Here is a 13,418-nt window from a genome sequence, read left to right on the forward strand (position 1 = left end):
GCTCCGATTCCAACTCAAAGGCCGAGGGGCTATTACTCATCTCGGATGCTTGCTGCGCGGGGTGGGGGTGGGCTCACAGCCGGGGGCGGGGGGGGGGGCCGGTTCCAGAGCCTCTGGAGCTGGAACCCCGGGAGTGGGGGGGGGTTGGGGATGTGTCGGGCTGGGGGGGGGCGGCGCCTACCTCACTGGACTTGTTGCGCAGCCGCACGAACTTGCCCTCCTCGTCCACCTCCTCCACGGCCACGCGGCCGCTGGTGCGAGCGTGCTGTGAGAAGCTGCTCCTGCTCTCGGCCGCCTCCAGCTTGCGCTTCTTGGTGACGCTGCCTGAGCCCTGCGTCTGGGAGGAGTGGGAGGAGGCGCGGCCGCGGCTGCGCTGGGAGGTGGGGCTGGGGGACAGGCGCAGCCTGGCGAGGGGACAGAGGGGACACAGAGGGGCCTCGTCAAGACGGGCGGGGGTGGGGGGGATCGGCAGCACCGCCACATCCCGCTAGCGGCCCGCCCGGCCCCACCTCTCCTCCTCGCCCTCCAGGAGCTTGCGGTAGGCGTGGATCTCCATGTCCAGCGCCAGCTTGATGTCCAGCAGCTCCTGATACTCGTCCAGCTGCTGCTGCATCCTCGCCCGCATCTCCGCCATCTCCCGCTCCTTCTCCGCCAGCAGCCGCCGGCTGGTGTCCCGCTCCCGGGCCAGCGAGTCTTCCAGGTCCCGCAGCTTCGCCTCCTTGGCGGCCAGCTGGGTGAGGGGCCGGGTCTGGTGAGCTCCCAAGGCCCCTGGGCCGCCCACCCCAGGTTCCTGCCACACCAGAGCCCCCAGAAGCCCTTCCCTGCATCTCACTGAGGCCCTGGTTCTGAGCCTGGAACCTGCGGCCACAGATGCACGGCCAGCCGGGAGGATGCGGAGGCCTAAACGCCGCACACCGGCCTCCTAGAGGGCAGGTGGAGCCGCCGTTTTCAAACTGGGAGGCCAAGGCTCTCAGGGGTGAGGGTCACTCAGGCGACAAAAGAGGCCCGGAGCAGCAGCCAGGTCACGGCAGCCTGTGGTCCTGGGGCACGTTCTGGCGTTCACCTCTACCTGCCCCCCTCCGGGCCCTGCACATCCCACCTGACCACTGCCACTGGCTCTGGGTGGGACAGAGGTGGGATGGGGGGCAGAGGTGAGGCCGGGCATGTGGGCCGCACCTGCTTCTGCAGCTGGCTGAGCTGGGCCGACAGGCTGTCGATGCGGATGCGAGACTGCTGCAGCTCCTCGTGCGCGGCCCCCACCAGGTTGCTGTTCCTCTCAGCGGACTGCCTGGCGTTGTCCAGCTTCGGGGAGAGTGCGGGGTCAGGGCCACGGGGAGTGAGGGGGGGCGCAAGGGGCAGGGGGCAGGGCGGGGGCAGGGGCGGGGCGGCACCTTGGCGGAGTAGGTCTTCTCCAGCTCCTTCTTGTACTGCTCCACCTGGTCCTCGTGCTGGGCCCGCAGCTCCTGCAGCGCGTCAGCCAGCCGGCTCTCGAACTCACGCTGCTTGCCGTTGTCGATCTCCACCAGCCGGGTCTCGTGGCGGCGCTTGGTCTCACGAAGCTCCTGCGCGGTGGGATGTGGAGCCCAGATCAGAACTCCGCCTCGGAGGATGAGGCGGCCCGGGTCCCCCTGCCCCATCCTGGCCCCAAGCGGGGCCACTGGCACCCCGCTGTACGCTGGGGGCCGGGTGCTGGACACCCTGTGCTCCGGCAGCCGGGCAGGGGAGCTCTGCCCACCGCTGCCCCCCAGCCCTGTCCCTCCAGCGCACAGGGCACAGCCCCCACCTCGCTGTAGATGTTCTTCTGGAAGTCCAGCTCCTCCTTCAGTGTCTGCAGCCTGTTTTCTGCGTCCACCCGCCGCAGCATCTCGTCCTGGAGCTGCTTCTTGGCCTCACCCAGGGCAGCCTCGAGCTGGGAGGAAGGAGGCATAGGTGAGGGATGGACAGCCTCAGCCGTCACAGAGAGAGCGGGGTCCCCTCCCTCACCAGGACCACCCTGGGCAGGTGCTGCACTAAGAAGGGAGGCCCCCCCACAGCAAGTGCTCTGGACGAGTGCAGCACAGCGTGCCTGGGGTCGTAGAGCGGGGCAGGGGAGGCCTCCAAGGGGTGAGGCCTGCAGGACAGGCTCATGGGACATGCCCAGGGTCGGGGGTGGGGGTGCGGACACCGCCGTGACCACAGGAGCGAAGAGCCCGTGTAAAGGCCCGGAGGGGTGAGGCACGCGGCGCCGTAGGGCCCTCATCAGTACTGCCAGAGCCAGCAGGGCCCAGCGGGGGAGACACGGGGCGGCGGCCTCGTGGGAATGCAGGGGCTGAACCATGGAGAGGTGTCCCCTTCTCTGCCACAGAAAGATGTCTGAGGTTTGAGTGGCAGAGCACCCCTCCCAGATTCACGTCCCAGAAAGGCCCTCTGGCCGGCGCACCTGCGGGCAGGAGGCCTGGAGAAGGTTCCAGCCCAGGCCTAGCACTCAACCCGCCGGTGTCCCCCGTGTGCTGGGTGCACTGGGTCGGGGGGGCCTGGGAGAGGGCAGGGCCCAGAGAGCCTGGCCCCTGACCGCTGTCCTGGCCCTGCTCTGAGCAGTGAGGCTGCAGAACCGGGAGCAAGCCGGCTTCTTAGACGTGAGAGGCAAGAGTACAGGGCAGACAGAAAAGTGCTTTGGAAGTAAACGCAGCCACACATGAGCCTGGCGTCAAGGACACATGTCCCGGGGCGCCTGGGGGGCTCAGTCGGTTAAGCCTCCGGCTTCGGCTCAGGTCAGATCTCACGTTCGTGGCTTCGAGCCCCGCGTCAGGCTCTGTGCTGACAGCTAGCTCAGAGCCTGGAGCCTGCTTCTGGTTCTGTGTCTCCTTCTCTCTCTGACCCTCCCCCTCTCATGCTCTGTCTCTCTCTGTATCAAAAATAAATAAAAAACATTAAAAAAAAAAACAAAAAAACACACGTCCTGAGTGTGATTAATCATCCACTTCAGCTTCCGGCTGGCTCTCTCACGGGACAGCCAGACCAGGAGGGACCCAGTGGGGGCACGGTTCGGTGCAGACTTCAGTGGAAACGTCTGCAGACTATTTTACTTATTAGCGTAAGCTGTATGCCCAGCGTGAGTCTCCGAGGTCAAGTGCACATGCTCCTGGTCAGGCAGCCCAGCTGTGGACGAGCGTACGCCCACTGCGCCAGTGCACGGGCAGGAGGTGGCCAGGGACGGGGGAAGTGGCGCCAGGCGGGAGGAGGGCTCTGGTGCCCTGTCCATGCAACGGGACAGCCAGGTGCCTCGGAGAGCAAGTGGGGTGCAAGGGTGGGCACGGCGGGGGAGGCCTTTCTCTGGGAGGAGGTGGGGTCACAGGGGCCCTGGGGGTGGCCTCACCTTGGCCACCTGGCCCCGCAGGTCATGGAGCTCGCCCTCCAGCGTGCGCTTCTCGCTGAGCGCGGTGCTCAGTGCAGCCTCCTTGGAGTTGAGCAGAGCCTCCAGGTCCTTGAGTCGGGCCTGGGCGGCCATCAGGTCGCCCTCCTTCTTGGTATTGCTACAGACGCAAGGGAAGAGAGGGTTTAGAGTTCCTAGAGACAGCCAGGTTCCCCAGGGAGAGCCAGAAGCCACCTCCCAGGCAGCCAGCCCAGCCGGGGCCTGGCTTGGCTGTCCCTCAAACTGCCAGGAGAGGGCGCCCTTGCTTGTAGTTTGTCGGCATCTGCCCGTCTCTGCGACTGGACTCCCACTTCCCCCAAGGTCCCCAAAACCCCCTTCTGGCTTCTCCACCCTTCCCATGACTCAGTGCTCAGGAACGTGCCTGGGGCCAAGGGCAAAGCGCAATCCCGTGAGATCAATGCCTCTCCCTCTCTCTCCTCCCATTCCTTCCCAAAGAGACAGGGGCACCTTTGTCTCCTGCCCCTTCCCACACAGGGCCTTAACTGACTCCCTGACTCCACCTCCTGCCCATCCAGCCTGCAGGGACCCAGCCAGCCTCCCAGTCCTGCGGTCCAGGCATCCCTACGGCTTCTCAATCGGAGCCCCCAAAGTACCGGTCACCTCTCCTGGCCCCTTTTACATACGGGGACTGTGCAAAGGGAAAGTCTGGTTAAGAGTCAGGAATGAGGACCACGAGGCCTCGCGCTGGCCCCTCCCTTTCCAGACCCAGGCTGCGTCCCGTGACTGGGGCCAAGCGTGGGGGTCCAGCCGCCCTCCCTCTAGCCCTTACAGAGCTCAAGAATGCTAAAGCCTACCCTTTGGCCACAAGCCTCAGCATCTGGCTCCAGAGGTGCCCCCTGGGCCTCCAGGTCCATCTGGGCTCCAGACTTGAACCTCCCCCTCCTCAAAGTGGGTAAAGCTTTAGCCAAATAAGCACATACACAGGGGATGCCTCTCCCACTTCCCTCCGTTTTCTGGGCCCCAACGATACTGAACTGGAGAACAGAGGGGTCCATGCCTCTGGGGAACCCAAGAAGTTTCCAGATGTTATGATCACCCCACCAGCATCTGGTGAGAGCAAGCAGCAGATCTAGGGAAAGACCCAGGGGGCCTGGCCCTGGCTGCCATCAGTAATTCCCAAGTCTGGAGCGTGAGCCCACATGGCAAAAGGGAAATAAGGAAAACCAAATGTGGGCAGGCAGGGAAATTTCTGCCCCGGGAAGCAGCAAAGTGGCCCTGCCAGCATCTTTCACCTCTGCAAAAGCCCTACGCTCCAAGGAGCCCAGTGGTGACAGTGACATGGGTGAGGGGGACACGGCGCAGTGGCGGAGGTCAGCCTGGAGGAGGCCGTGCAGGGAGGGCCCCGGACAGGCAGCCCTCTCCTGCCACCAGCTCAGGACTTTCCAGATGGGCTCCACCAGGACGGGGACACAATGACACCCGGCAAGGTGGAGAGAAGACCTGGAGGGAGACGTCCCCTCCCCCACAATCTCACTGCTCTGGCCACACCTCTGAACAGGCAACAGTGTCTGTCTCCCGTGAAAAGAGGCCCTTCCAGAACTGGAGGATGTCTCCCCTCCTCCGGCTCAGCCAGAAAAGCTAAAAATAAAGTCAAAACCCAGCTCAGGTTTTGGCTGCCATCTGGCCCAGCCCCTGGCTGGGAGCACAGCCCCAACTTTCCATGACTTCAGAACTTTTCCGAAGCTGAGCCAGCTGCAGGGGTGTGGGGGGTGGATGAAAAAGAAGAAACCGCTGGTAAAGTGAAGCTCTCGGCAGCGCAGGCTCCCGGCTCCTTGGGCCGGCTCCAGGCAGGGGCCTGCCCAGCAGAGGCGTCCCCAGCCTGCAGGCTGTCGGCCACGGCCACGCCGGCTCTCAGCACTTGGAGAGCTGCAGGGAGCTCAGCGTGAGGCCAGCTCAAGCCCTCAGTGTACAGATGAGGAAACTGAGGTGCAGGGGAGGGAAGCAAATGGCCCCTGTCGAGTGCTGCACACGATGGCAGCAGGGACAGGGTCACAGCCCACCCACTCTGCTGCTGGGGACTCCTCCCCTCTGCCACACCACCCTCCACGGCCACAGGAGGAAGAGGGGTGGCCTGGGCTGGGGGAGGCACGAAGGAGCCCCCCAGCCCTGCCCCAGACTTCAGGCGGCATCTCTGGGGAAAGGCCTTCCCGGCCCATGGAGACCAGAGCAGAACAGAGGAGTGGGCGCAGGCCCTCAGCCTGCCACCCACCCTCAGCCTCCTGGCCTCCCGGAGCCCGTGCGGGGCCACAACAGCAGTTAGCATGACCGCGTGGAGCAGGCGCTGCTCAGAACGTCGGCGGGCGTGCTCCGTCTGCCCAGCTGCCTGCACGTCACCGTGTGATGGGGGCCACCGAGGCACAGAGCACGTCCAGGGGCCGGCAGCAAGTCAGTCGCCGGGCAGCCAGCGGGGCTGGGGGCCTCCCAACCAATAAGGGGGCCTGAGGCCAGACCAGCTTTGCCCACAGGGGAAACCGCCAGCACGCAGGGAGGGGAAGGGGCCCCTGCGGTTTTCTCAGTCAGGCTGGGGAGCTCCCATCTGTGGGGAAGAAGCCACGGTCACCCACAGGCTCATGACTCAGCCTTCAGGAGTTGTAGCTGGGGAGCCACACGCACACCCTAAAAGAGGGCTGGGGGTGGGGCAGGGCCCAGCACCTCTCCTGCCTCCCCATCCCCCTGCCAGCCGCCCCACCTCCCCACTCGGGGTCCTCAGCACCAGCAGGGACCGCAAGCAGACTGTCCCCACTTGAGGTGCCAGGGCCCCCTCGAGCGGAGGGTGGGGAGCTGGGCTGCAGGTGACTCATCCTGGGGCAGACAATACCCAGGCCGGCTCGGGAAATCCTCTAGCGCTCACAGGGGAGACCCTGGCTTTGCCCACGTCCTGCCCAACCCTCACGTCCAGGCTCCTCCAGCACGAGAGGGCTGCATCCCAGGGGCCTCAGGAGGCCACAAGGGCTGGGCATCCTGTTTCTGACTCTTCCCACCACTGGCAGCTCCCATCTGGGGGCAGGGGGAGGGAGGGCAGGGCGCAGAGAGCCGGGCTGGGACTGGGGGTCTGCCGGGCGGAGGCGGCGCACCCGCCGTCGGGGGGCAGCAAAGGGGCCGGCTGGGCACGGGGCCAGGAGGGGCCCGCCCGCTGAGTCACCCTCCTCAGCCCAGCTCGGATGCCAGATATGGAAGCCAGGCCGCCCAGGCCTGTTTGGGCCCGGTTGCTGGGGACAACGTGCTAGGCGCTCGCTTCCTCCTCCCCTGGGCTGAGGAAGAGATACGGGGACAGAGACCTCGCGCCGCGCTGAACACACAAGGGGGATGGGAAGCCGGCCATGGTGCCTCCGGAAGCTGGCCCAGCCGTGCAGGGGCTCCCGACCCGGTCCCCTCCAGCCTCACCGATACACAGAGTTCCCCATGGCGAGACCCCAGGACGAGAGAGAAGAGTCGGGGGGCGGGAGGGTAGGGAGACCGACGTCTCTGAGCCCGGCAGGGCAGGGCGCCCCCTGCGGCAGTGCAGGGCAGGGCAGGGCGCCCCCTGCGGCAGTGCAGGGCAGGGCAGGGCAGTGCAAGGTGGGGCGGGGCGCCCCCTGTGGCAGGGCAGGGCAGTGCAAGGCGCCCCCTGGGCCAGGGCAGGGCGCCCCCATGGCAGAATGGATGGGCGGGAGGGCAGCAGGGCCACAGCTGTTCCCTCTTCTCCCGGGACTGCAGACTTGGGCCCAAGCCGACTTCCTGCCAATGAGGGGCAGCTCCTGGGCCACCCCTCCCGTTGTTCCTGCAGCTCCTCCCCCTGCAGTCTATCTACATCCACCTCCCTGGGCAATGGAGCCTCGGCCCTGAGGTTCTAGTCCCCGCCCTCCACATGTGCTCAGCTGTCCTCAGCTGTCGTTTTCACCTGCCATTTTATTATCTGTCCACTAAGGCCCTGGGGCTTTTCCAGGCTGTGCCCAGCATGCCCAGGTGCGAAGAGGCCACAGCTCCAGTCTCCCAGCTGCCTCCTCGTGGGCCAGCCCCTGCACCTCTACCGGTGAGGAAACCAAGGCCTGGGCAGGGAAGGCTCAGGCAACCTGCCTTCTGGGTCACCGGAGGACGGACACAGCAGACAGGGACAGAGCACTGAGCATGGCGTGGTACACCTGGGGGGGGGGGTGAGGAGGGTGGCACACGAGCACACCAGAGGACAGCCTGGGAGAGGGGTCGACTTCTGCCTCCCCGATCCCGGGGTGACACAGCCCAAACGTGCACACTCCCACAGCGGGGCGTGAAGCGGTGGCGCGGGACACCGACCCCGAAAAGGCCCCGCTGCTGGGTTTCTTGGCTGGTCTGTGGGTGCGCCACTACCTTCTGGTGACGGCAGGGTGTGGGAAGGCGGGGACAGCTGGCGCTCACGGCAGAAGCCCTGTCTGGAAAAGAGACCTTCAACAGAGAAGCTGGGGAGCAGGTGCTCCAGGCCCTTCGAAGCTCCAGGAGCTTTCTCCAAACCCCACCCGCTGGCGTTCTGGGCGCCTCAGGGCCGAAAGCGCAGGTAGGCCCCTCAGGGTGAACCCCACCCCGAACTCCCCACGCAGGCCTGGCTCTGCCTCCGCCCACTGCACAGGCCTGGGGTCGGGGCCCAGCTGCCCCACCCCCCAGCCTCCCAGACAAAGCCAGGTGGTAACTGTAGGCAGGGGGAGGGCTGGGGGAGAGGGGCCAGTGCTGAGAAGGGCCGGGAGGCCTGTGGACATGCTCAGACGCAACTCCAGCAGAGGCGCTGGGGCTGGCCGCCGGCCAGGCCTGAGTCACAGCTGCCGGGTGGATCAACGTGGCATTGTACGGCGGCAGGAGCCTGCGGCCAGGAGCCGGGCCCGGGGTCCTGGACAACAGGCAGCCGGCTTCCTGACCAACTGCTCACTCAGGGTCCCTGCCAACTCCGCTTTCCTTCTTCTTGGCCTGACTCTCTAGAAGTCACTCTGGCGTTGTCACAGAAATGCAGGGAGGGGCCTGGGGACAAATCAAGAGAAGGAGAGGCCTGGGGCGTGGCCTAAGCATAGGAAGAGGCAGAATGTCGTGGGCGGGGATAGAGAGGGAGGCCACTGGCCAAATAAGGGACACGTAGGGATCCCCACAGAGACTGACTCAGGAGCCCCTTCTTTGGGACGTGTTAACCCTCTATCTGGACTATTATCCCTGATGACAGCAAGACAGGGTGGGAGCGGCACCCCAAGATCAGCAAAGGAAGTGGGAGGGCCTGGGAGTTCCAGTCCCGCCGCATTCCAGCTCCAGAGGGAAGCTGCAGGCACAGAGGTGCCACCTTCGGGTCTCGGCACAAGGACGCCTTGGGATGCCTCTCCGCCCAGCTGCCCAGCTGCCCAGCAACCAGGCTCCTTGATAGGAGGGTCTCTAGCCCCTCTGATGCAGCCCTAAAGGGACACATGTGCTCTGTCCCCTCCATGTCCCCCGTGGGGGGCCCACCCCCATGTCTGGCTGCTAACTCTCCATCAAAGGGCGACCCGAGCCTTCTCTTGTCTGACAGGACAGCCCAGGGTCTCCTGCTCCACTCCACCCTCCGCCATGACTCAGCTCCTGTGGGGCCTGGGATCCCAGCCAGAATTAGTCCCGGCTTCCTCCCCCGCCAGGGGACAGGGAGCACCCCTTCTCTGCCGCACCCCTCCTTCCCCAGCTCTGTCGCCTTCCAAGACCCCCTCAGAGCCCAGCCCCAGGGGAGGCAAAAGGGTGCAGGGAAGGAAGCAGGTAGGCGACCCAAGGTCAAACACGTGTGTCCAACCCGGGCCGGCTCTCCGGTAACAGCCCTGTCTCTCCCAGGGCCTCCCCGCTCCCCCAGCGCAGGCTTTCTCCCCTGCACAGCCCTTCCCACTGTCCTCAGAGGGCAGACGTCACAACGCGCTGTCCTTTCTTACCAGCAATAGAAACAGAAGCCAAGGGCATAAAGCTGTAATTACGTGCTCCTAACAAACTCTGAGAAACAGAGAAGCAAGCGTGTCCGCACACTTCACCCCGCGGCTCATGGTGAAGATTTCTATTGAGAACAGCACTGGCCAATCATTATGTTCACATTAAGTACATTTGTCGTTCACAGAGCGGGGCGGCGTTGTGGAGGACTGATTTTGTCGCTCTGTGGGTCACAGTACTACTCTGTGAGGCGTCTCTGCATAAGCCCTTTATTTCATAGCTAGGGAAATCCAGAGAGGTGAGGGGATTTGCTCGGGGTCACACAGCAATTTAGTGGCAGGACCAAGCCTAGGACACCGAGGGCCTACCACTACCTCATTCATACAACCTGTCACTTGGCTAGTGGACCACCTCACCTCTTGTTAAGGGACAGAAGACCCTGCAACCTCTCTCCAGACATTTACAAGAATGTTAGAGGTGGCCTGCCTCGCCTTCAGGGGCCCTGGGGCTCCAGGAGGTGGGAATGGGGTGAGCTCGCTGGCGCCAGGTCTCAGGCCGACCTGGTGGGTGGCCGGGGGTAGGGAGGCGGGCGGGGGGAGGGGAGCAGAGGCACAGCTGCTAGGTGAAGGCACCCCCTCCCAGTTGTTCCCCAGCTGTCCCTGGCTTCAGCCCTGACACTGAACTACTGAATCCCTAGGGGGTAGGACTGAGGCATGGGCGTGCCCTGTGCAAGAGGAGGTCTCAGAACGGAGGCCGGGGAGGTGCCAGCCGGGGCCTCGGTCACAAGAAAGCAATCAGGGACTGAGTAGGAGTCCCCATCCCTTCTCTTCCTCTTGGGCTCCCAAGTGGTGCTCCGTCCCTGACTTTAGCTGCACCTTCTTTCTCTCGGGATCAGAATGCAGACTTCAGGTGGGGGGGCAGTGGCAGGGAGAGACGGCACCAGGGGCTCCCTCCAGGGGCTCCCTCGGGAGAGGGCCTGGGCCCGGGTACCCTCAGAGGCCCCCTGTTATCCCTGGGTCTCTGCCAAAGGGCACGACCTCCTTGGGGTCCAGGTCGATACCGCCCACAAGTCCCAAGCCAGCCTCAAGACGGGCATGCCCAGCCTCCCGGAGCTGTGTCCCAGGGTCCAAGTCCTGGCAGGGTCTTCGGTCTTTCCAGGGACAGGGCAGAGCGAAGGATCGGTGTGAACAGGACGGCAGAACATTCAGGCATCACTGGCCCCACTGGTCTCAGGCCAGAATCTCCAGACTGCAGGAGCCTTGGCCAGCCCCCACCCCCCGCCCCGGCCCCAGGACCCTCCAACCTGTCCCCTAAGCTAAAGAAGGAAGGCTTAATGACATAGTCAGAAGCCCGTGCTCAAGTCCCAACCTGCCGCTCTCTTGCTGTGTGACACAAGACAAGTCTTTTCATCTCTGTTCCTGTCCCCGTGAGAGCAGGGATGAGCCCAGGCCCATGCTCTCCTGCCCATCCCCCCTGAGGCTGCAGAAGGCAGACAATACAGGAAGTTGTCGGGCACCCAGACTCGTCCGGGGGGAAGAAGTGCTTCTGCTTTGCGGGCCCAGGGTCTCCCCACTTCTGACTCAGCCTTCCTCCATGGACTCCACACGGGAAGACACAAACCAGGGCCCCGTGCCAGGCCACTCAGCCCTAGAGCCACCTGCTGCACACCGGCCGAGGGCCCCTGCCCCGGGCTGCCACCAGAGGTCCTCAGGAAGGAGGCAGGAAGGCCCCAGCAGGCGGAGGGGAGCAGGGGCAGAAGATGCAGACATTCAGGCCCCCATCCCTCCCCTTCAGACATGTGCTGTCCCCTCCCGGTCTCAGGCTCTCGCAAGGCCCTGAGGGTGGAAGGGAGGGGGCAGCTTCGCAGTCATCCGCCCAGCTGTCTTGCCTGGGATGGGCCCCACTCCAAGCCTGGACCCCAGAGGGGGCTTGCCTGGGGCTTTTGGCTCCTCATTTTCACCACACTTGGGTGTCCAAATGTTTCAGACTCCTGAACAGACAGAATGTGGGGGGTGGGGGCGCTGGGGGTATTGTTTCTGCTTGGATCCCATAGCCCAGCCCTGCGAGAGGGCGCCCCAAGCCCCTGGGTGTGGTCGAGGTACCAGCAAGGTCAGGGGTTGCCCCAGGATCTCACAGACTGCTCCGCATCCCAGCCTGAAGCCTGGCCCTGAACTCTGAGCTCTAATTAAACATTAAACCAGACAACACCTTCTCCTTAAGCTTCGGTGGGGAGTCCAGACAATACCTTCCTCCCTCTCCCAAATCCTCCATTCCACTCCGGGCCACTTCACCCTGAGCACAGCACGCACAAAGAGAAGCCGAAAATCCTGGGTCCTCCTGCTGGGGACATGGGAGGGGATGGACAGCCCAGTCCGAGCCCCCTCTGTCTCCACCTGGCCTCCCATCAACCTGGGATCCAGGTGTGCAGCCCCACCCCCCTTTTCCGGAAGCCCAGCCTCCCCAGCCAGGATCAGTGGGGGAGAGAGAGGCAGGTGGCTAAATATAACAAGTACACACACCACCCCCGCCCCTGCCCCACGTGCCGCACCGCCTGGTGTCACAGGCCCGGACAGCTGCACCAGGAGGCAGAGGAGACAGGTGGTGTGGCTGGGTTAGTAAGGGATCACAGACGCTGCTCATCCTGATTTCCAATCGATGCCCGCAGAGAAGGGCCTGCAGGAGAGCCGGTGAGGGGGGCTTTGCTGAGCACGCTAGTTTAGTTCTCTGGGGCCCCCCTAGCTTGCCTGTCTGTCCCGTGACCTAAGTCAGATTGGTCAGATTACCAGTGCAAAAAGGCAGGAGTGACTTCTGGCAACAGTCAACCTGTGTCTGTGCACAGTTTCCATCTACCCTCCGCCGGGGCATGGATCCACCGTGCCCACCGCCAGGGGCCGGTCAGTGGAGGGCAGAAAGAGCACTGGACACAGAGAGGCTCCTGGGAGAGCAAGCGTTGGGAGAGCAGGATTACAAGGGAGGGGAAGAGAGGAAGTCCAGCCAGGGGGCCCCCAGCCCAGGGACCTCAAGCACCTTTAGGCTCTTTGGTTCGGGTGGTCGCAGAGAAAAGGGGAGGAAAGAGGAGGAAAGCAAATGCTCAGGGGCTAGGAAAAGAGGGCCCACATTTCCAGACTCCAAAGGCCTTTTTAGAAAAGAGGGAGGAGTCAAGCGGGGTGGGGTAGGGTGGGGCAGGGATGGGTGAGGTAGGAGTGGCTTGAAGCTTCCAACGGCTGGATTTCAAAAATGTCACTGTGCTCCAGCGGCTTCATAAGGCAAAGATCAAAAAACGTCAGCGGCCTAGCAGCTGGGCCAGCGCAAAGACTACTGGGCTAGCCCGGAAATGAAAGTGGCTCGACCCAGGCAGGGCAGCAGGGAGCAGCGCAGCCCGGAACCCTGGAGACCCCAGGCGGAGGGCCAAGGCGGGTGCCTGGGACCTGGGTGGGTGGACAACCTCCCGGGCCTCCTCACCGGGTCTCCCTCCCCCTCTTGCATTCCTGGGCCAAGCAGGCCAAGGGCTGCAGGCGCTGCGGGGGAGCCGAGCTCCCGGAGCTGTTCGTGGGCCTGTCAGAGCCCAGAGAAGGCCCCAGACATGAGGGAGTGGGGGGAGAGCTTCCCAACTCTTAGAAAGATCCCCGAAAAGAGCAGTGCCCCCGGGGTCACCTCCATGTCCCTGCCTTGGGAACCTCTCTCCAGCACCCCTGGACACCTGCCAGCACGGGTGCTCAGTCTTAATAATGGGCATCATGTGTCCAGAGACAGTCTGGGCTAAGTTGGCACAGTGCCAAGCCTGCTAAGAAAGTTGGAACAGGACCCTTTCACCCACTCCGATGTGTCCCTGAGTAACCAGATTACTTAGACCAGGCAGGGCCAGCTGTTCCTTGCCCAAGACCCTGCCCCGGGCTCCGAAAGGCTGGCAACCCCCACCCAGACTGAATGCGGGCCTGCCACCCGCCCTTACTTGGCCCTGATGCCCCCACCATTCCCTTTACACGCCACCCTCTCCCAGAGACCCCTCCCTTCTCTGTCCTGTCTCGACGATTTCCCTTGGCACCGCCAGTCACCCGCTGGGGCAGTTCCGGGGAAGGAGGGGACTGTAACGCCTAGTTATCAGCGGCCGGGCCGGGCCGGGCCGCCGGGC

General features: G+C 64.2%; 1 protein-coding gene across 1 annotated transcript in view; it reads right to left on the minus strand.

Moving 5' to 3' along the window:
• The window catches only part of LMNA (lamin A/C), a 17,135-nt gene that overhangs the window by 3,036 nt on the left and 681 nt on the right, over positions 1-13,418 (minus strand). Inside the window, exons 2-7 of the mRNA XM_029935991.1 lie at positions 3,356-3,512; positions 1,784-1,909; positions 1,392-1,562; positions 1,177-1,302; positions 510-730; positions 182-404 (exon numbers count right to left, since the gene is read on the minus strand). Coding sequence (XP_029791851.1) covers positions 182-404; positions 510-730; positions 1,177-1,302; positions 1,392-1,562; positions 1,784-1,909; positions 3,356-3,512 — 1,024 coding nt within the window. The remainder of the gene's footprint in view (positions 1-181; positions 405-509; positions 731-1,176; positions 1,303-1,391; positions 1,563-1,783; positions 1,910-3,355; positions 3,513-13,418) is intronic.

Source organism: Suricata suricatta, chromosome 3 (genome assembly GCF_006229205.1).
Source record: "Suricata suricatta isolate VVHF042 chromosome 3, meerkat_22Aug2017_6uvM2_HiC, whole genome shotgun sequence".
Classification (NCBI taxonomy): Eukaryota; Metazoa; Chordata; class Mammalia; order Carnivora; family Herpestidae; genus Suricata; species Suricata suricatta.